Source organism: Chiloscyllium plagiosum, unplaced genomic scaffold (genome assembly GCF_037043375.1).
Source record: "Chiloscyllium plagiosum isolate Xiang-an unplaced genomic scaffold, Cpla_swu_hap1 HiC_scaffold_30, whole genome shotgun sequence".
In the NCBI taxonomy this organism is placed as follows: Eukaryota; Metazoa; Chordata; class Chondrichthyes; order Orectolobiformes; family Hemiscylliidae; genus Chiloscyllium; species Chiloscyllium plagiosum.
Genome location: NW_028270168.1, coordinates 27,208,068 through 27,231,400, shown reverse-complemented (window position 1 = coordinate 27,231,400; position 23,333 = coordinate 27,208,068). Strand labels below are relative to the sequence as shown.

General features: G+C 41.0%; 1 protein-coding gene across 1 annotated transcript in view; it reads left to right on the top strand.

Annotated features, from left to right (window-relative positions):
• clic4 (CLIC family member 4) overlaps positions 1 to 23,333 on the top strand; it is a 139,948-nt gene that overhangs the window by 44,162 nt on the left and 72,453 nt on the right. The window contains exon 2 of the mRNA XM_043717655.2: positions 13,855 to 13,964. Within this exon, the coding sequence (XP_043573590.1) occupies positions 13,855 to 13,964 (110 nt within the window). The remainder of the gene's footprint in view (positions 1 to 13,854; positions 13,965 to 23,333) is intronic.

The following is a 23,333-nucleotide window of genomic DNA, read 5'->3' as shown; positions in this document are numbered from 1 at the left end:
ATGTGTTGTGGCCCGTTCTCCCTCTTCAGCATTGCTTTATTGCTTTTAACACTTAAGAAGTATTTATTGAAGTGTTATTAATATAAATGGTGGAGTGATTGGTGCCTTAGGAGTTAACAGGATGTGCTGTCACCCGAACCCCTGGAGAAGATGAAATGGTGATTAACAACCTTCAGCTCTGTGAAGCATTTTCTTTCAGTTGAAGCTTTGCAGTGTTGGCTCCAGAAAACACTGGGTGTGTACCTTGTTCTGCAAATTATCTGAATTAGGAGTCTGATAGATCGAGCCTCTGATTCACATTCTGTGCCATGCTGTCTTGGAGGAATGTTATTTTTAAGCTGAGCAAAGGTTGTTTATTTTGAGCCCGTGCCACATGACTACTTAATGAATTTTTGTCTGAAATCGGAGCATGGAAATAAGGACTGAGCCTTTATGGCTTCTTACACACTGTTCCCCTGGGGTGGAGGGAGGCTGGCAGCAAGGGGAAGGGCCTGTGTGACTAAAATAGCCAGCCTCACTTGTCTGCTATAAATCTGTGCCCTGAGACTGGTTTGGGACATGTCTTATTAATATTTAATCCTTTAATTAAAACTGTGTGACAGAAGGAAAAATCAGTAAAACCTGCAAATGACACACACTGGTCCATCTCATAACCTTCAAACTAGAGTCCGGTATGACCAGAATGTTCATTTCCAAGCATTACTAGCATTTTACTGGTTAGCTCATTGTGAACAGATACCTTTGTTCAGCAATTCTGATTGGGGTTGGGTGTGTGTTATACATTGAGTTCTGCTGGTGTGGTTTGCATTTCTCTGTGATACCCCTGCAACATAACAGCCATTGACACACATTGATATTCATCCATAAAATAAGGCTACTTGGCCACTTTATTGACTTGTGCTTGACTTCAGGCATTAGTACCTCATCAAAGATTGTTTCCTTTCAGAAGTGAAAATCTTCCCAGGCCCTGAACAATGTGGGCTGAGACGGGAAATCTGGGAAAGTTAAGTGAGAAGTCAAGTGGGAGCAACAAGTCACACTTTCCAGCAGAGTTTCTGTTGTTGAAATTCTCACTAGAGAGTGACAAGATGCTGAATAACAAGGATCATTGTTCATTCCCACCTTCAACACTACACCATTACTACCTAATCTCATCTAATTAATATGCAGGTTCAGATTCTATGACCTGCCTCATAAACTCCAGTTTGCTGCTTGGTCTTTCTGATCACTGAAGGCAATTGGGTAGGTACATGATTAACAAGGGTTAGAAGGATATGCTGGCTAATGATACTAGATTAATTTAGGATACCTGGTTGGCATGGACAAGTTGGGCGGAAGGGTCTGTTTCCATGCTGTACATCTCTGTCTCTATGACCTCCATCTTGGATACCTAGTGCCAACATTTCAGGGCATGTGTCACAGGAAATGACCACATGCACTCTGCATTCCCAAATATTGGCATCCCACATGGACCAGTCACTCTACTCCCTTGTGGCACATCTTTGAATCACAATACACTTTCATGCGTTGATGCGGAATCCAAGATCCCCTGACACCTATTAGTGCAATGTTGCTGCAAGGACACGCTGAACGCAGGCAAATGCACTCAGCTAATGGACTGGACCAGACTGAATCTCAGGGTTATTTGCTTGCACTCTTGGCACTCACTCACTGCCTACCTGGATGCTCATAGCATGCCTTTTCAGTTTATGTTTTGCCCTTCAATCAGAGCATGAAGGCCCAGAGGATGACTGTATTGCTGTGCCATTCAGCTCAGACACAAAGCCAGACTGCATGTCAATTCTTCTCAGCAGTGGCTAGCCAAGGAGGTGGACAAGTTGCTCTATGACTCATTAGTATGTCAATTTTACATCTACAGCTCCCTATGTGGCAAACACACGTCTCAAAGTCTAAGGGAAGGGCTCCTCAGTGAAGTTCAGGAATCCAATCATTGATCGGGGATCCCAGGAAAGTAAGTCAAGTGCAGCCTTGGGTGTCAGTCTGGGGGCTTGGGCACTGTCGGGGATCTATACAGATGTCAGTCAGGGGTCTGACTGTTCATTTGGGTCTATATAGCTAAGTCACTTAAGGGGATGGGCCATGGTCATTCTAGGGTGACCATCCAAAGATATTCAAGGGAAGAGAGGTGGAAGTTAACAGTTTGTTAGTCCTGCTAGGAAGAGGCTGGGGAATGTAATTATGGAGAGTGGAGGCACACTGCTGATATGCAGAGAGGTTTACAATTGTGAAGGTGGGGTGTGGGGGCTCTCTCTATAATGGAGAAGACAATAAAATGTGGGAGGGAAAGGCCTTATGAAGAAGGGGAGGATTTGAGGAGGTGTGAGGTTTAAAGGGTTGATAGTGAGGACTAGCAGGAAGGGGATGTTGATGTTTGGGGGTTCACCTACATGACAAGGTGGACCCTGGAGTGATAGTTCTAGGAATGTCCACTGCTGTCTTCCACCATCTTGCAAATCACAAGCCTGCAATGGAAATGAAAATGAACTGGGCAGGGAAAGTGCTTTGATCTGAAAGGTGAGGTGGGGAGGGGACAGTGTAAGTTCAAATAATGTGATGCCCTTCAAAAGATATCACCAGTAGAGACACACCCATAGTCTGAAGCTGAACCTCCTCTTGATACCTGAGCATACATTGCAACCCTTAGATATTAGTCTCACATGTGCAGTCCAATTCCTTGACCTAAGCCCCCCTGATCATTCCATGAAGGATAATGGTTGAACCCCACTGAGATACAATAGCAACATCTATGCACCTGGATAGATGGAGCTGCATTGCCAAAGTTTCAGGCGCCTGTGCCTTCCCCATTATATGCACATAGCAGAGTAGTTGCTCACTTCACACCTTGGTCCATGGAACATCATCTGAGGATCAGGCTGGGTAATTCTAGTACCTTCAAAATTGTATCTGTGACTACACAGAGATGATGGTGAAAAGTGAGCATATAATTACAAAATGGAGAATCAATTTGCAGCTAAGTGCCAACCATGTGTCCTCAGAAGGTCGTCGTCTTCTTTTCCCTCCAACAATGTCTCAGAGTAGTCCTAACATCTGCAGCTGAGGTGGAGGGAGCCTGCTCTTCAGTACACATCTCCACAGGCCCTGTCCCAGTCTTGAACACCAGGCCAAGATCCTCTCCTTGCATGGGGTGAGGAACTTAATGGCAGGCACTCCCCACCTGCCCTAGCTTTCTCGATCCAACTGTAGGCTGCTTTCTCTTTGGTGAGAGAAAAGAAGGGATTGACTGAGGCGAATACAGCTGGAAGAGTCATCATTGGTGGTGCAAGTAGAGATGGGTCCTGAGTTTTTTTTTCTTCATTCATTGATGGGATGAGGGCATCACTGGTCAGGCAGCATTTATTGCCCACAGTTAAGAGTCAACCATATTGCTATGGGTCTGGAGTCACATGTAGGCCAGACCATGTAAGGATGTCGATTTCCTTCCCTAAAGGACATGAGTGAACCAAATGAGTTTTCTTGACAATCAATAATGGATTTATGGTCGTGATTAGACACTTATTTCTTAAAAAATTCAAACTCCACCATCTGGAGGACAGCATGGTTGTATTCAAACCTGGGTCCCAAGAACATTATCTGGGTCTCTGGATTAACAGTCCAATTATAATACCACTAGGCCCTTACCTCCTCCCCAATTGGTCCAAGTGAGTGAGTAGGCAGTGCAAAGAGTTAGTGCTGCAAGAGGCACAGGGTGGGAGAGAGCGAGTGATCAATGTTGCTGCACCCAATAGTGAGAGTAGTATATCATGACCCTTGGTGGGAGGTGGGTGCAAGAGCAGAGAGAGAGAGAGAGAGACTGAACGTGAGGTAGCAGAGAGAAGATGGTGGCATGCCCTGGCAGGCTGGGAAATGTCATTGACCTCCTTTTGGCATTACTGGACATTCCTCTGGAGTGTACAGGCTGCATTGATCTGGGAAGCAACCCAGAGTTTGGTGCCATGTCTTTTTCTGGTCCTGGGGGGAAGGGATGCCCCTCTTCTGTACCACTGGCCCACCACGACTTCCATGTCTTTTTCTGCCAATTTCCCCTTGTTTGCCATCATTTTAACTAGAGAGTGGGCAGCTCAGGACACCCATGTCTGGATGTGTATGTGTCTTTCAAACATGGCACCAGTGACAATAATGCAGGTCTATTCTGGGATATCCGGGTCATGGGGACAACGTCTGTCCAAGGGAGTGGACGAATTGTGTTAGCATCGAACAGGTCGGGTGTGGTTAATGAGGCAAGTTTGGGATGATCGCACGAGTAAACCCGCTCGGCCTCACAGAGAGATGCCCTTCATGGAACTGGCACTGAGCCAAAACGTTCTGTGTTCTATTTTGGCTAAGTGTCAGTTCCATCCAGTTCCATGAAGGGTTTCTCTCTGTGAGGCCTAGCATAGTTTTCTCATGCTATCATCCCAAACTTGATTAACCTAAAATGTCATCAGATGCAGCACATTGTAGAGAATATTACCAGGTCTCTGGAGACCGACTAGGATTAAAGCTGGAGAGCTGGTAAAATGGTGATGGAAGTTGAAAGAGACAAACCCAGTGCTCTACTGGAGTCCTTCTGTCCACTTGCATAGGCTTGTGACCCTCTTATCCAGCTCTTTATAAAATCAAGCCCATATGTTTATTGCTGAGGTGAAATAACTTCTGTAACACCCAATACATTTTGCACATTTGTATCTTCTACTCTTTGATGTCCTGTACCAGATGTGAAAAGTGACCTCCTCTTTGAAAGGTCTCGTCCCCCTAGATGATTTCAGGTTTGTTCAGTCTCTCAAGAACTTTGTTCATAAAACACAGCTTCCATCAAATGCCACACTCTGCTGTGTCTGGCACCTCATGACATTTTATATCAAGACAAGAGAATAAATTATACTCTGAGTGAAGCTAAAAAAAAAAGGTTTTGGAGTTCATGTAGTTCATAATATCAGAGATGTGCCTCCCAAACTGTTCTGCTCGCACAAGTGTCTTATAGGATATTATCTGACAGCTAGACATTTAGGCAATTGGATAAATCTGTTACTTCCATCAGTGAATGTGTTCACACTAACCCACTAACAATAGTAGGATATCAGGAAAATCTTTACGCCATCTGGAACAGATTTTTCCCTCAAAGTGCTGCTGTTCTCCTGGGAACAAATTCAGTGGAAGAAATAAGTCATTTGCTTTGCGTTTTACTTTCTCTTTAATGTAAATAAAATGATTTAGAAATATCAGGTGGGATCTGTGACATTTCAGGGCCAGAACTAGCATGCTGTACATTATCACTGCTTGAGAGCAAATGCAGTGTAAAATGATGGGAATTTCTTGTTTTTTCTGTCCATCATATAATTGCAATGAAGGTCCATCATCTAGCAGCCTTCTGAGAAATGGGGGAGATTTTGGTGCTTATTATCATTTCAACCCCCTGCCCCATCCTCCACTGGCTGACACATAGATACTGTTTTCATCATGTATGTGAATTATTTGGATTCAGAATTTTCTATTGTAATTTGCAGTTGACATCAAATTAGTAGGGCTACATGGAAGACCGCACCAAGGTAAAAGAAGAAATGAGCCAGTTTGTAAAGTGGGTTTACAAATGTCAGTCCAAAATTAATTCAGCAAAGAGTGCATTGGATTATTTTATTTCAAAAAAAACTTCTCATTCCTTGGAGGATCAGAAAATAAATAGTGAAGAGGACTAAAGAGATCTTGGAATACAGTGATATGTTATTAAAGATAGAAACATAAAAGTGTATAGAAAGGTTCTTGCTTGATGGAGCTGAACACCAAAGCAGAAAGCTAGTGTAAAGTGTTGGTAGAATTTTGGTTTGATCAACTTTGTAGTGTACTGTGTAGTTCTAGTCTCTGATATATCTGCAGTGCTGCTTTTAGATGTATATTAACAAGCCATTTTAATTTCTAGCACATTTACAACACTATGTTGACAAAAAACAAAGCTGTTCAAAAGAGAGACATGTTGCTGAAGCTTTTCGTTTTGCCACATCAGGACCATTGCAAGAATACCAAATTTCAAATGCTCACAGCAGTTTATAATACAGGGAAAAGGATATTAATTGATTGGAAAGTCAACTTTAATTGGCCTGGGGCATTACTGCCATGGACAAAATAACAGGAAGCTAAAGACTCCTTAAGTTCTCAATTAAGTCCAAGAAAATGGTGCAAGTCTTGATCATATTCCCTTTGTTTGTAGAGAATGGGCCCTTGCATATGAATGTAAATCCACCTCTAACAAGACACATTCGTTGCAGATCAAAGGACTATGTTCATGTCTTGTGTCATTTGTTTTGAATTACTTAAAAGCTTCAGGACCCTTTTCTTTTTTACCATAGCAGTGCCCCAGACACATAGAGTTGACCTGCAGCAATTAGCACCTTTTCCCGTAGAATAAATTGTTGTCACCTTTTCAAATTTGGCACTCTTGTGTTTATCTTGTAGAGTACAAGACAAAAAAGATCAGCAACACTTCTGTTTTTTTTCAGCAGTATTCATGTTCTATGATACCAAGCAGCTATTAATAACAAAGGTATTTTGACATTAATGGGGATGACTATTGAGTGGAGTATAAAGGAATGGCTATCAGGGAATTCCTATATTGTGGAAGCGGGCCACTCAGCCTATACCAATCCTCCAATGAGTACCCATCTCTGGGACCCTGGTAAATCCAGCGAGCCTGCACATCTCTAGACACTATAGCATGGCCAATCCACCACTCAAGCACATCGTGCGACTGTGGGAGGAAACCCTTCCAGACAAAGGGAGAACATGCAAACTCTGCACAATCACCTGAGGATGGAATTGAGCCCAGCTCCCTGGTGTAGTGAGGCAATAGTGCTAACCATTGAACCACCATGTCGCCCCTAATTGACTGTCTCCCAATTAGAGCTACCATGCTACATGAATTTGTACTTCTTTGTGTCACAACCACTCTTGGCACTGCCTTACTTTCTGTACGGCATTTCACTTCACATGTACTTGAGTTTATGGCGACAAAAAGCAATGATGCTGATCCCTGTACTTTTAAGTTGCTGCATGTAAGCTCTATAGCAGCTCTTTCCTACAACCACACCCCAAAAGACTTGCCAATCAGTGTTTTTCAAATATCTGGATCTTTCTAAAATGTTACAATTAAAGATGATCCCATAAAAGATGGCAGGGTTGAATCACTCTCTGCCTTGCTTCAGGTTGGCTTGCAGCCGTTGAAATCTCCACCTTGTAACTCATAGTCACATTCCATATCTTAAAGACAGCACAGTGACATAATGTCATGTACAAACGTGTATCATTGTTTAATTAATGTACCTCATTGCATTGTACAGTGGCAGACATTCTTAGGCATGTCTGAAACCTGTACTGTCAGCACAAGGGGTCTGAAGCAGACAGAATAGCAGTTCATTCAAAAAAATAGTGGAATGGGATTTTAGCTCATGGTTTTGAAGATATTAGAGGGCAGAAATGTACATGCTTTCAAATTGTGAAGTTGATTCTGATTGCAAGTCCTTCCCAACTACAAGGAATCCGGTCTGCTTTCACCAGAATCACAATGCATATTCCCAGAACAAAGAGAATAATTTGCAGTTTATCATGCTTTTGTTCTTGCAAAGAAATAATATTGCTCTGAATCCCATGGGCTAAGTCTTGTATGTCTGTGCTCTTTATGCCTCTCAAGGTTCTTTTGCATAACAATTATTTGCTGGCTCTTTAATATCTCCAGTGTACTCCCAAAAGGAAAGTGGGTACAAAACCTGAATATATTGTACATAGTTAGTGTATACTGAAAAGCTGTTACTCTTCTACAGTCAGCATTTGTAAGTTATGGTGCATATTCAAAATTGTGAGATGTACAAGGTGCATGAAAAATAGAGGAACAAATTACTGCAGAGATTGGAATCTGTACTGAAAACAAAAAAAATGTTGGAAATCACAACAGGTCAGGCAGCATCTGTGGAGAGAGCAAACTAATGCTTCAAGTCTAGATGACCTTCAACAGAGCAAGAAAAATAGATGCAGTTTGCGAAGATATCACAATCCGCTTTTTACTCCGTGAATTTACACTTGTAATCTCTGCAAATTATTTGGTAAACGAGGAGGTTATTAGTAGGATATAATTTTACTGGCTTCATGTTATTATCATAATTCCATTTATGCTATTCTGAAGTGTCTTTTTACCCAGTATTATATTATGGGATTCCTTTTGCCTCTTCACATTTCCTGAACCTTATGGTCATTAAATTATGATCTGCACTCAATATGACAGCTGAAGTTCCAAACACGTGGCTTCAAAGATCCTTTGGAGTTACGGGTATGGAATCTCAAATCTGTTTAGATCCATTTAACAAATATGGACTGTAAAATTCAAGATTTTACCAGTACATTAATATATCATGCCACTTTACTATTCCAATACACTCTTTGGTGGACATACGTAATCTTACCCTCTGATAAGCTAGAGATCATCCCTAATTGTTTGTGTCTTTACCTCACATAAAGTCCCATTCCCCAAACATGCCTATGCTCACTGACTTACATTGGCCCCCTAGTGACTGAGTGGGGGAGCCAGAACCCAGGTTCAATTTAAACCTTGGGTGACTGTGTGGAGTTTGCACATTCTCCCTGTGTCTGCATGGGTTTGTTCCCACTGACTGAAGATGTGCACGTTAGGTGAATTGGCCAAGCTCAATTGCACATAGTGTTCAGGGATGTGTAGGCTCAGTGCATTAGTCAGAGGAAGTGTAGGGGAATGGGTCTGAGTGGGATACTCTTCAGAGGGTTGGTGTGGATTTGTTCGGTGAAATCGCCTGTTTCCACACTGTAGGGATTCTATGAATTCAGCGATGCCTCGCTTTAAAATTCTCATAATTGGTTTCAATTACCTGCATGATCTTGTCCCTCATTATCCTAGAAATCCTCCACTTCTATTACCCTCCGAGATATCGAATTGTGGCCTCCTGAACATTGCTGATTTTGATTTATCTCTCATAGATTGTCATGTCGCCTAGACTCTGAAAATCCCTCCCTAAACCTTTCTGCCTCTTTACTTCTCTTTCTTTCTGTAAGCCTTTCTTTCTTTGATCAGATTGTGGCTAATCTGTCCTGATATAACCTTTCGTGGCTCAGTGGCAAATCTGCTTCATAACAGTCCTGGAAAGGGCCCAAAGATGTTTTATATTAAAGATGAGCTGTTGTTACAAGGTCCACACACACATAAACCAAGTGATTTTATTTGATCAGTTATTGATAAATTCAACACTCCTTGTTCAGCATTTAGTATACTTGGTACAGAATTTATACAACCTGTGATGCTTAATGGCTTTGCAATTACTTGTTTGGATTTAGTAAACACTTTTCTGAGGTTGGGTGGTCATGGGGTGACATGAGGTGTAGGTGACATGAATGGATATTTGTATCATGCGATTAGTAACAGAGAATATTGCTGTATATTCATTTTGGCATGATGTGATTCTACAGCCTCAGAATCTGACAGTACCTGGTTAGGTTCCTGCAGATCTGTGCTGTTATGCGAGTATCACCCAAGCAATTTGTAAGCTTACTCATTTAAGAAATGCAGTGCCAAATCTTTGAGGTATGCCAGTAAAAAATTGAGATAAAAACTTCCCACAGTAGAATAGCCACAACAACAAATATGCTTAAAAGCGAGTTGCCGACTTTTAACCCTTTGTTCTTCCTTCTGTCGGTGGCAATCTTCCAACAGAAAGGCCAGCTTCCTGCCACCAGCAGGTTGTTGAGGTTACAGAACAATCCATCCTTGCAAGGGTTAAGTTGACAGTTTCGTGTGACAACTCCCTGGGTTTTCTTCTGTGATTTATATCATGGTACTTCAAGCCACACACAGAAATCAATTACATTAAAACCTCAGCACCAGGAATTTACCTTTTGTTACAACGACACATGGAAAGAGATATTGGCATCTAACTTCAGGGAGCTTTAAACATGACCATAATGCACGCTGAGAGATGTAATACCAGAAAGCCCAAGAGAGGTTTCACATAAAATAGATTAAGTTAGGAACAACTGCAATAACATTTCATCTTCACTTCAGTTCTCAGTCTTTTCATTTTGCCTCAGAAAAAATGGTGCTCAGAATTAATTACAAAAGCAGAAAATGCTGGACAAACTTGACACGTCCTATAGCATCTGTGGAGAGAGAAACCGAGTTTGGCAGATTTGAGCTATATCATCTTCAGTAGAGACATCAGCTATTCCAATGGCTACTAAGTTTCTCAGAGGAGAATTGCTCTCTGAACACCTCAGCTAGATATGGTGACCCCCTGAAGATCCTTCTCCCGTCTACTGCTCCTCCTCCTTTCAGTACTGCTGTATATTGCCTCTGATCATTTTCCCTGTTATGTTGTCATCCAAAGGGAATATAGCAATTGACCTTTGGCTAGGTGAATGTAATTTGTGTGGAGTCCTTGAGATCTGTGCTATACCACTCCAGATAGGCACCAGCAATTTTAAATAATGCCTGAAACCAAAGACGCTCAAAGATTCCCACATTTGCAGCAAGACTCAATAAAACTAACTTGTAATTAACCTGAAAGTAACTGATATCAGATTCCTTTTGATAACACACGCGGAGGGTACTACCATGTGTTCTGCCTCTTTAAGAAATAGCAATAGCTGGAGTGTTCATCTCCAAAATGGAAGCACTGTTATTAAATCAGCTGCTACTACCATGTCTACCCTTAATGCATCTAGTGATCCTGCCTGGCTATACTTTGGAATCTGGTGAAGTTAACACACCAAATGTTTGTATGTCACGGATGCAATCTTGGAGGCAATACACATCTAGTGTTTTATCTTGCGCTTTAAGCTAGTTCTGTCACCATTCTGGAGAAATTCTGGGTTGAGTTTGTCTGCATATGTACTGTCCCTGAGGCTGTAAGCTCCTTATTTCTAACTATGCTGTTCAACTCCTTATGCACTGTAACACCCCTTCACTGATATCAGTTCTCAAATACGCTCTCTGGTGCAGTGTCTAGGTCCTCTCTCTTCACATGCTCATTCTAGGTTGGTGTCTCTCTCTTTCTAATGTCTGTTACATGTTACATCATTATTTACATTAATTTCAAAATATCACATGTAGTACTGTGAAAAAGGCACAATGGAGCTCACTATCAATTGGATTGTGACAGAAAATCTACCCAGTAATATGTGCGAAATGTGATGGGCAGCTAACATTATAAGCATCTTGCATCAAAAAGAGGATACATGTTAAGTGAAACAGGAGTCAGCAACAACTGGGCTGCAATGGCACCCAATGCCACATTTATTGTGTGCTTACAATTGACTGATGCTATAACATTAAGCCAAATAAAGATGCAGGTCCCACATTTTCTATATATTGTCGCCCTTTACCTTTAATAGATAAATTCTTAGTTTTCAATTAATATGATATATATCAGCCCAGATATTCAATCATCTGCCAACCCTGAATGGATTAAGAATTATCCACTTGCCTTTACGTGACTTCTGCATTGGAGATTCCGGGACAGGGCTTCCTGTATGGAATCCATGAATCTAGTGATGAAGAAGACCTTCATAGCAACTTTGGCTTCCTTTTTTTTAGCACCCTGTCCTGATTTTATAGTTTAAATGTCCAGTAGCCACAGTGGAAGGGTAAGTACATAAGGTGAGTGAGGGTGTTGGGGCAGATAAGATGCAATGTGGTTCATAGGGAAGAATTCCAGGCAGTAGAGTGTCAGGTGGGTGAGGTATATGAGATGCCAGGTAAATAGTGTGTCAGTTAAGTTGGTAAGAGTTTAGTGCCAGTGAGTGCATCTGGTCAGGGTGGCAGGGAGAAAGACTTTCATGTTCACGATAGGGTGTAGTAGAACAGGGTGTATTGAGTCCAGCAGATTGGTGGTGTTGGTTTGAGTGAGTAAGATAACAGGTCCAATGGAACATAAGAAATAGGAGCAGAAGGGTGGCATGGTGGCTCAGTGGTTAGCACTGCTGCCTCACAGCACCAGGGTCCCAGGTTCAATTCCAGCCTTAGGCGACTGTCTGTGTGGAGTTTGCACATTCTCCCGGTGTCTGCGTGGGTTTCCTCCTGGTGCTCCGGTTTTCTCCCACATTCCAAAGATATGCAGGTCAGGTGAATTGGACAATCAAAACTCTCTTCACACAAGCTAGTCAGACACTTGAGCATAAATCAAATTACACGGTGCTTTTACTGAGTTAGAACACCAGCCTCCGTCTGCCAAACACTAAAACCCATAGTGTTTGGTACATTCATCAGAGGGAAATGGGTCTGGGTGGGTTACTCTCCTGAGGATCAGTGTGGACTTGTTGGGCCAAAGGACCTGTTTCCACGCTGTAGGGAATCTAATCTAATCTAATCAAAGTAAGCCATTTGCCCCATAAAGCCAGCTCTACGATTCAACAAGATTGTAGCTGAACTGCCCCAGGCCTCAACTCTTTCCTGATCGCTTAGCTAATCATAGCCCTCCACTCGCTCACATTTCAAAACTCTGTCTACCTTCTTTCCAAATATTTTGAGTCATTTAGCCATCACAACTCTCTGAGGAAGTGAATTCCAGATCTTCACTACCCTCTAGAGAATGAATTACTTTGCATTTCAGTTTTAAATGGTTCTCCCCTTATTCTGTTACTGTATACCTTAGTTTGACATCTTCCTACTGGTGGAAATATCTTCTCAACATTTAGCATGTCAAGTTCTCTCAGAACCTTATATGTTTCAATAAGATCACCCTTCCTTGGACTGGCAGTGGGGTATGGGGTTGAGATTGCTTCATCAGGTTGTTGTTGAATCTTAGGTCTGGTGAGTTGTGCAATGGAAATAGGTGGTGCTTGTTGTGTCTTGGAGTTGGTAGGTAATGGGTTTCAGGTGGAGGGGTATTATATCAGCTTTGGGGAGGGGACAGTGTCAGTTCCAGTTGTGTCAGTGTGGGGGTTTCAGGCTGTAGAGTAGTCAGGGTTGTTTGTTTTATGTCGTGAGTGAATGTCAAGTCAGAGTGGTGTGAGGGATTGGGAGTGTATTTGGGAGAGGGGACAGTGGTGCTGTGTTGGGGTTCCCACATGGTCCCAACTTGCAACTCCAGTATGCATTGTCCTGATATCAATCTAGCCATTGGAATATCTTTGCCTATATTGTTTGCCTCCGTTAGATTGTGCTTTTGCATCTGCCTCTGAACAAACTCCTGATCTAATATCTCTTAATGTTGTTCACTGTTAAATTCATTGCTTGCTAGTGCATTAATATAACTTTTTTTTCTTGATGGGAGAGACGAGGATGGTTGTATAACCAGTGCTCAGTGCTTCTCTGCTATTCATATTAAACAAGCAGTATCTCTTTGTCTGCTTAAACATTTGATTATGTTGCCAAACCTGTAGTCCAGAGGATCACTAACCCATGACAGGGACAATGTTGCATCTGATCCTACACTATCCTCCCTTAGATAGTATCAAATAATTCAGCACATACCCACAGATAAAACGGGGGACAATAATAATCAGTATGACAAAGTGTTCATTGTCTATCACCCAACATGGCCTCCACTCTCTGGCCCATTCAGTTACGGCAATAATGTGTTATGGGTCTATGACGTTTGATACTAGTGATCTTCTGCGGTATGGTGATGCAATAGGTTTAATTCTACAATACTGTATTGAAGACATTTTTGGTAAGAACTATCAGAAGAAAATATAATAAATCTGGAAGGAATGAAGTGCCCTTCACTAACATAACCAACGTATGCTGTACCAGCATACTGCAATGGAAAACAGAGTTGTTCTGTGGCACTAATAATGTTTGTTTTTTTTTGTTTCATTGTCCTGCAGGCTGGAAGTGATGGAGAAAGCATTGGTAATTGTCCATTTTCTCAACGACTGTTCATGATCTTGTGGCTGAAAGGTGTGGTCTTCAATGTCACAACAGTTGATCTGAAGAGGTAAGGTTGTGAGCGGATGTCCACAATATTTTTAGATTTTAGGCCCAAAGACCTGTGATATACATATGCTGCTGGTGCAATGTAAATAAATGCTACTTCTGTTGCTGGACAATCAAAACTCTCTTCACGTAAGTTAGTCAGACATTTGAGCATGAATCAAATTACACGGTGCTTTTATTGAGTTAGAACACCAGCCTCCGTCTGCCTCTGGGAAAAAAAACTAAAAGACAATGTGAAACTAACCAATTTGCATTATCGTCAGTTTTATCTGGGGTGGGATTTTCTCCTGTTCAGTCCAAATGAATTTCTTTGTTGTAACAGGTGATGTTTGCCTATTCCAAAAAGCACAGCATCAATGGACTTCCTTTTACAGAAGTTGCTGTGTCTTAATAACTCGTTTCTTGCATAACAAGAGTGGTTGCACCTCAAAAGTACCTCATTAGTTGTAAAGTGCTTTTTGCCAAACATATGTTGTGAAAGTTGCTATATAAAATGCAGTTTTCTCTAGGTTGTTCAGTTTGAATTCTGTCACACAGAAGAAATGATGCACAGCAGGGTTATTACTGATCTGCCAGGAGTTTTTAACCACCATTCTTATTTCTACTGGTACCACTCAGCAAGTGGCAAATCCCCTTCACACAGCTCAGAACCTTCCAATAGCCTCATCTTACTCATTACAGAAACAAAATCTGATTTGAAAAGGAAGCTCTTAACTAAGAATGTGGACAAAATAATGGGTGGCATTTGTCAGTGAGTGGAAAATAATCTCCATGAAACTTGCTTCTCATGTAGCTGAAATGATTCCTAAGTTAATTCTGTCAGTGGGGGTAGTTGAGCTGTAGTTCAGTAACATTGAAGATTAGGGAACATCCTAAGACTGTTCTTTGTGTTTCATGACCCATTATAAGCACTGGCTTTGTAAAAAAAAATCAAATTGCCACATTAACATTTTAATATCCGAATTCTATCAGCAAGAAGAGAACTATAAATTGTTCTGTAATATTTATATTAATCAAATTGCTTGAATATTTTAAAATCATTTTTAAAAGACTTCCCATTTAAGAGTTACATCGTCTAATTTTTTCATCTGCTAAATCAAGGATGCAGGTTTGTTCTTACAATATCCTGAAGTGGATTAGCCTGGCAGTACATAAGTTATTTATGCTTGCATTACATTATGCTGACAGGAACACAGCCTTGAATGCTAATTAAATCCGCTGATGGCAGCAAAAAAGATCTTCCATCTGGGGCGAATGTAGTACAAAGGAAGTAGTACAGTACATAGATATTAACAAAATAAAGCTACAACAGCATACGATGCATGTCTGCAACTTCAGAGATTTCTATTAATTTATCATCGAAAGGTAACCATTTCCTCACAACACAATAAATTACTTTAAATGATTTGTTATTGCATACATATGGCTTTTCCCTGCTTGCTAATTTATCAGAGGTGTTAACTCAGTGAAAATAAACAGGATGCCACCTGCATTAAAATAATAGACAAAAGAACACCTACCAGTATTCTCAACACTCATGTCTAGCATCTGATCAGTGACTCATATAGGCTTTTGTGTCTCAGTATTAAGTCATATTTGCATTGCATGCTATGTAGGTTTTATGTCATTCCTAATAGTGGAGTCATATTTCAGAAAAATAAGTTTTTTTAATGATAGAGCATTATTCTGTCCAGCTTTTGGAGTAGGTTTACTCTTCCTCTACATGAGGACTTTGGTTAGGCTAATGTTGGAATATTGCATGCATTTCTGGTCTCCTTCCTATTGGAAAGATGTTGTGAAACTTGAAAGGGTTCAGAAAAGATTTACAAGGATGTTGCCTGTGTTGGAGGATTTGAGCCCAAGGGAGAGGCTGTACAGGCTGGGGCTGTTTTCCCTGGAGCGTCGGAGAATGAGGGGTGACCTTATAGAGGTTTACAAAATCATGAGGGACATGGATAGGGCAAATAGACCAAGTCTTTTCCCTGGGGTGGGGAGTCCAGAACTAGAGAGCATAGGTTTAGGATGAGAGGGGAAAGATATAAAAGAGACCTAAGGGGCAACTTTTTCATGCAGAGGGTGGTATGTGTATGGAATGAGCTGCCAGAGGAAGTGGTGGAGGCTAGTACAAGTGCAGCATTTTAAAAGGCATTTGGATGGGTGTATGAATAGGAAGAGTTTGGAGAGATATGGGCTGGGTGCTGGCAGGTGGGACTAGATTGGGTTGGGATATCTGATCAGGTTGGACCGAAGGGTCTGTTTTTGCGCTGTACATCTCTATGACTCTGTATAGTTCCACTGGAAATGATGCACAATTCCAATATGGCATTACTCCACTATATCAGAGCTAGTGATGCTCTCAAGTTTTCTTACTCATTCCTCTTAAGCTGCAAACATGAGACCCCAATACAATGCTTCTCCCCCATACCTTCACTAATTGCCTTTTCCAACTCCTTTTTGTCCCAGGACCTTGTTGTGATGATACAAAATATTAATCTTTAAATCTTAACTACCTTTTGAGCCCAGTACTTTGGTTCAAGAGACAAAAATTTAAAATGAACTGAGACTCCTCAAAATGGCTGCCGATATCTCTTGATATCAAAGTAACCAAGCTCAACAGGAATTTACAAAGGCGTGTCTAACTAGCATGGCCGAAGTAGTCTACCACACCTCAAAATGGCTTTTTAAGGGTAATCACCTGAACATTAAAATACATCATTTGGAATAGCCAGCTCACAGTCAGATATTCAGCTGTATCTTGGGATAAGACCTCATGCCTGCAGGTATTGCTGAAACAAAACGATTGTCTGAAACCCATTATTGCAAGAAGAAGGATTGAAACCTCCCCATCAGTCTCTATATTCCCAAAAGGTGATCTTAAACAATGGGCCATTGGATTGCTTTGTTAAAAGAATGGTTGGTCCCCCCTGTGGCTCAGCAGTTAGTATTCACACTAGTATTGAATATAAACTTGTGGCTTTTGCTGCAGAAGACTAACATCTAGGACCACCAATCACTGCAGAATCTAACAACGTCACTCTCACTCTTCAATACTCTCTGCAATATGTTGGGCTACATCACAGAAATAGAGAATTTAAAGATAAAATTAACTTCAAGTGCCAAAGCACCCACTCTGTGAAAAAGCATTGTTTGCAGTTTTAAAATAACTGTCTCCATTAGAACCTTGTGCAATTCCCACCGGAACTTCAAGATAACATTTGAACAAATAATTCCTTCACTGAAGAACAGTAACTTCTTCTCAATTACACCCTGATTCAACATTAGCTTGGTCTCTTTCCACAGAGGCTGCTTGACTTTGTGATTCCCAGCATTTTATGTATTCTGTATAAATTACACATTTTGTAGTAATTGCTCCTCTCCTCACCCTTACATGCTGGTATGTTTGTGTTATAGGATTTAGGATGGATTGTTCCCTTTTTTAATTAGTTTCGTATTTTACTTGAGTGAGTTTACAAATTCGTTAATTTTAAATAGTTCAAAGATATCTGTCAGGCTTGACCTTAGTGCATCTTAAAGTTTCTATGGGGGGAGAAAAAAAGTGTTTAAAAGTTCAAATATTGTTATTACCAAACTCAGGACTAAAGAGGGAGAAATGTATTCATTGTTTCAGACTTGGTTGTAAACTCCCTCAAAACTGCTAAATAGTTTATCTTGCAATCATTTTTACTCCCTCTCTAATCTTCATGTTTGAATTTCCAAGCTTATATCTTTAATCAATATGTTGTGATTTGAGCTATCTCATCCCTGCTGTTCAGCCTTGATTCCACCTTGTTCTATACATGTACAATATGCTGAACCAGTAATAAATATATACAAGTACGAGAATTTAAGAATGCAAAACGCCATTCAGCCTATTGACCATCATTGGCCTAGGATACTAACTTTGCCAGTCTAGCATCTAACCGTGCTACGATCACCCCATCCAATGCTAATAGGGACCTCTATGATAGAGATGTATGGTTTGCTATACTTATGGCAGATACATTTGATTTGACTTGGTAGAATTATCAAGGTCCACTTCTGAATATGTTGGGATTTCAAATTGGTTAACCTCCAGCAACACTGTCCCCTTGACTTGTCCGGACTTGTCCGACCTGCCCAGCTCCTTTTCCACCTATCCACTCCACCCTCTCCTCCCTGACCTATCACGTTCATCTCCTCCCCCACTGACCTATTGTACTCTATGCTACTCTATCCCCACCCCCACCCTCCTCTAGCGTATCTCTCCACGCTTCAGGCTCTCTGCCTTTATTCCTGATGAAGGGCTTTTGCCCGAAACATCGATTTTGCCTGTCCTCGGATGCTGCCTGAATTGCTGTGCTCTTCCAGCACCACTGATCCAGAATCTGGTTTCCAGCATCTGCAGTCATTATTTTTACCTAATTGGTCAACCCTGCCCAGTCTGGGTTCAGCCAGTACAAACTTTGGTGTCTCCTGCTATAGATGTTGTACTGTTTAACTACCCTGCCATTTGGAATTATAGCTCTCCAACTCTGCCTATCACATTATTCCAGCTATATATTTGTCTCCACATAAAGAGGTTCCTTCTCATGTCTGAGCTAAATTTAAATTCACAACATTTTAGGTCTGACCTCTGGTCTTATCATGCAGCTTTGTTTAAAATTTTCATAGGATATAAATGTGTCAGCAAAAGCTTTTAGTGCCATGGATCATGCCTTTGTGACAAGAAAGAAACAAGTCCTGCGTAAGACTACAAATAGCGTTGACTGTGTTAGATTTGTTTTTTGCCAAAGCCACAAAAGATGACATGAGGAAAACTTTGAATGTTCCTGAGTAAATGCTATTCAGATATTGTAATGTTCAACGGGTGAGGCAAATTCTTGTCCTGATTTTCCAATATTACCCTTCAGTGAACTGTGGATGTGGTAAATAGCAATGGGATTCAACAGTAGATCATAGATTCTAGTTCTTGGTCACTGAACAGGCAAGACAGAGAACCCATTCATCAGTCTCCCAGTTCTGCAGTGTAAGGCTTTGTGCGTACACTGAGACCATCTGTTGCCTCGAATTCTTTCCTGTCATAAACACATCATATTTTCTCCTAATTGGATTAGCTGTCTAGTAAAAGTTGGACAAATTTCCAAAACTTCACCTTGAGCATGTGTTGCTCTGCAACCTGCTGTAAGGATCTAGTGTGATATTGGTTATAGCATTTCTGAAAGTATCCAGAAAGCTTTGAGATTTCTTCCCCCTGCAAATCTGTTAAGAAGGTCATTGAGTCTTACGGACAGATTCCAACTGGAATTAAATAGCTCTTCAAAACTAAAGAACAAATCTCTGAAATATAGCGCAGTTCCCTGATTTATTTTTTTTTAAGTTTGATTTGTTAAATATTCATTTGGAAATCAAAGGGGTGAGTTCTGGCGCACAATTTCATCGTAGAGCTATCAGGATTGGACTGACTCTATCCTCACTTGTCAGAAGTTGCCAGTTGTGGTTAGGTGTACCGTTAGACATTTCACCACATCACATTTTTGTTTCAGCTGTCTAGCCCAGTTCTCTGATATTTCATTGGCCAGGTTGCTGGGTGGGGGGAATGGGAGGAGAGGTAACAACCTACTTTTATTTTGAATAGAACTTCAAGTTGGAATCTCTACATCAACCTAAAGATAAGGGGGTGTTCCAATTAACAGATCATTGGAAAAACAGTGTAGCAGTAACTCAGTGCTATACTGAAACTTTAGTCTGAATTTTCATCTCAAGTCTTGAGAATGGGACTTGAAGGCACAGCCTTCTGACTCCAGGACAGGAATGCTACACCATTCAACTCAGCATCAATCTACCTGCAACTTGAAATCTCTGTATTTTGCACTAGTGTGTATCTCCTTGTTATTATGGTTTTATAATACACTTTGCCTTCATGAATTGTCCATATAAAATAGTTTTTAAAAATCCTTTCAAATAGGTACAATTTTATATTAAATGTCATTCATCTATTTTGAATTCTCAATGCTTACCTCTCATGCACTCTAGACAACGAAAGTTTTCAACATCTATTATGATCCAATTAAGTTTCAATCATGGAAACTTTAGAAATTGCATTAGTTGGTCAAGATGTATTTGAAAGATTCACTATGTCTATAGCAGTATTAGAATACATGAATTTTACGCCAATTTTCTAGACAAAAGCAATTACTGTGGAACATTCAGCATTAACAATAAGAGTGAGCTAACAAGGTAATTGAAATACTTTCCATGACCCACTAGTTCTAAGGCAGTCAGAGACCTCATATACTGCAAAGAATGTGTAACCTTCCCTGCTAGAAGTTACATGTTAATTAAAGATGTTATAGATCACCTTGTAAATGTTTTCTGTGAGAAGCATTTTTTTTTGTTGTGGATTTGGTGGCATGACAACAGGGTGGAGCTGGGAAAGATGTCCCTTCGAATCAACCTGAATTTTGCTGCCACTGAGACAAGTGAAGACATTTTTTGAGGGCTGTTTGTCGCTTACCCAGAGGCTAATATGTGAATTAGAGTTCACAATTCAGCCCAAACTCCTGGAGCATTCCTGAATGGCCCGTAAATCGTGGGTTATGCAGGAAACTATGGTCATTTATTATTGATGTGACTTGACATAGAAAAAAAGTGAAAACTGTCATAGTTGATGAATGACATTCCTGTTGTTTCTTTCCAGAGTTGCAGGAAGTGTCTGTTCCCTTTAGCCGTGGACTACATTGAGTTCTTGAGTAAAGGGTGTGTTTTTCAAAGAGGCCTATGATGTTCCATCAATGTACAAATGTAGACTTTTTCCCTGCCTTAGTATCTGTTTCATGATACAGTCTCTTCCCTTTGCTCCACAATTGGCAGCTGATTCTTCAGCTATGTAGGCTCTGCACTCTGGAATTCCCTCCTTACATCTTGCTACCATCTTTGTAAAACTTTCTTGAAAATGTCAGACTATTTGACTAAAATTTTGTTTCCTTCTTTGGCTGATCATTCATTTGAAACTGTTTGGCATACTTTTCTGCACTGGATGACCAAAATAAAGTTAATATGTCGAATTAACACTGGTTGGAGTAGCAATGCTGAAAAGAGGGGCTAAACGTTCTTGGGAACGTTACGTGTTAACGGTTAGGAGGAGCAACATTTTTCAGTCGCACACTTCCTCCTGCTGCTAATGCCAGTGGAAGATTGACTAGGATTAGAAGGCAAGGGTATTATATTACGGCCGTCATGCCAATGTTTATTATAAGAAATATTGTTGTGCATTTCAGATCTTGGGCCAGGACTTGTAATATTAGAAGACAAGACATGCTCTCATCACTATTGCCCTTACGTTGAAATGTAGCAGCTAGGCATGATGCCACAGCTATCACCTGGTACCTGGTTTATTGTGTGCAGTTCTGGTCACAACACTATAGGAGGGATGTGGAGACTTTGGGGGGTGCACAAAGCTCTTGCCTGGATTGGAGTGTATTAGCTGCAAGGAGAGGTTGGACAAACTTGGATTGTTTTCACTAGAGCATTGATGTCTGAAGTGGCAAACTGACAGAAGTATATAAAATTATGAGCGGCGTGGATAGTAGGAGTCTTTCTTTTCCCCACAGTGGCAATGTCAAATACTTAGGGACATAGGTTTAATGTGAGAGAGGAAAAGTTTAAAGGAGATGTGCAAGAAAAGCTCTTTTACACAGAGGGTGTTCGGTGCCTGGGGCGTGCTGCTTGGGGAGGTGATAGAAGCAGATATGATAGCAATGTATAGGGCATTCAGACAGATACATGAACAAGCAGGAACTAGAGGGATATGGACCATGTGCAGCATATGCGGTTAATTTAGAACGTCTTCTTTGTGGCACAGATGTGGTGGGCTAAAGGGTCTGATCCTCTGGTCTGCTGTTCTATGTTCTATGTATCATAAGAAACAATTTGCGAATTGCCTGTTACATAGTGGGAATGAGACTAATCAAATTTCTTTTAGAATTGGACGAGAGATTACATTTAACTTAAATAGTGGCCCGAATTATCCGAAGAGAGGAATCACAGTTGGATTGCCGTTCCACTCATATATTTTTCCGCTGGTACTGAGTTCTGCATTTTTAATCAACAATTCTGATCCAGATTCCTTCAGAAGTGTGGAGCGTAAAATGACACTGTTTGCCCATACTGCAAGATAGTCAAGGGAAGTCAAACTGTGCCTACTTTTGCAGCAGTCAATGTGCTGGTGTCCTGAGATTTGATGTCCAGCAGCACAGCCACAATCTTTGGCAGCTATTGTGAAATGGTAAGTAAGTTAGTGAATGTGGGGTTAGCAAGGATGTTGGTTAAGGGTTAGAATGCCAGATAGGTAGGGTGCCAAGTAAATGATAGACTGTTTCGGGCTGGGTTGTGGGTGTTGTCAAACTTGCTTTGGCGCTGATAAAGTTTTGGGCCCCTGACGGCGGTAGGCAATAGAATGGTGTTAGATTGGGGTATGATCAGAGTTCCGAAGGTGTAACAGGTCAGGAGGAGGTGCTGGTAGGTGTGTGTCCAGTAAGTTGGAAGGCCAGCTTAAGAGTTAGTCAAGATTTAGGCTTGGTTTTTAATTATCTAACATTTCAGAGGTATGTGTTAGCTTAACAGAAGCAGAACCTTCAAAATTCTCTGATATTGTGGGTTTTTTTTTGTCGGGTCTGGATGTAGGGGAATTACCCCTTGGAAACATCATTTTCACGGGTGATTCTCACAGATTCAACTGTGTGTGCAATTCTGAAAGATCCCAAAGTCCAACTTGTCTAACTATTTTGCCAAAGGAATATCCAGACTAATGTAGATTATTGAGATGATGTGTGACGTTAATGATAAACTGTAGACAAAAAAGGGAGCAATTAAAAGGGGCAGAGCTATAAATTGGAGATTTCTAGCAGAAATTATTTGCACTACTTGTCAGAATTGTCAGGGATGGCATGGTGGCTCAGTGGTTAGCACTGCAGCCTCACAGCGCCAGAGACCCAGGTTTTATTCCAGCCTTGGGTGACTGTCTGTATGGAGTTTGCACATTCTCCCTGTGTCTTTGTGTTTCTTCCGGGTGCTCCGATTTCCTCCCACAATCCAAAGATGTGCAGGTTAGGTGAATTGGCCATCTAAATTGCCCATAATGTTAGGTACATTAGTCAGAGGGACACTGATCTGGGTGGATTACTCTTCGGAGGGTCGGTGTGGACATTTTGGGCCAAAGGGCCTGTTTCCACACAGTAGGGAATCTAATCTAATCTAATCTGTTGAGGGTATCTAGTATCAACTTTCAGAGCACATTACAAAAGTACATAGCATATGATTAAGTTTTTAAGATTGGAATTTCAAGCTAGGCTATTTTTTTACATGAATTTTAAGTTTCATAGCAGGACCATCA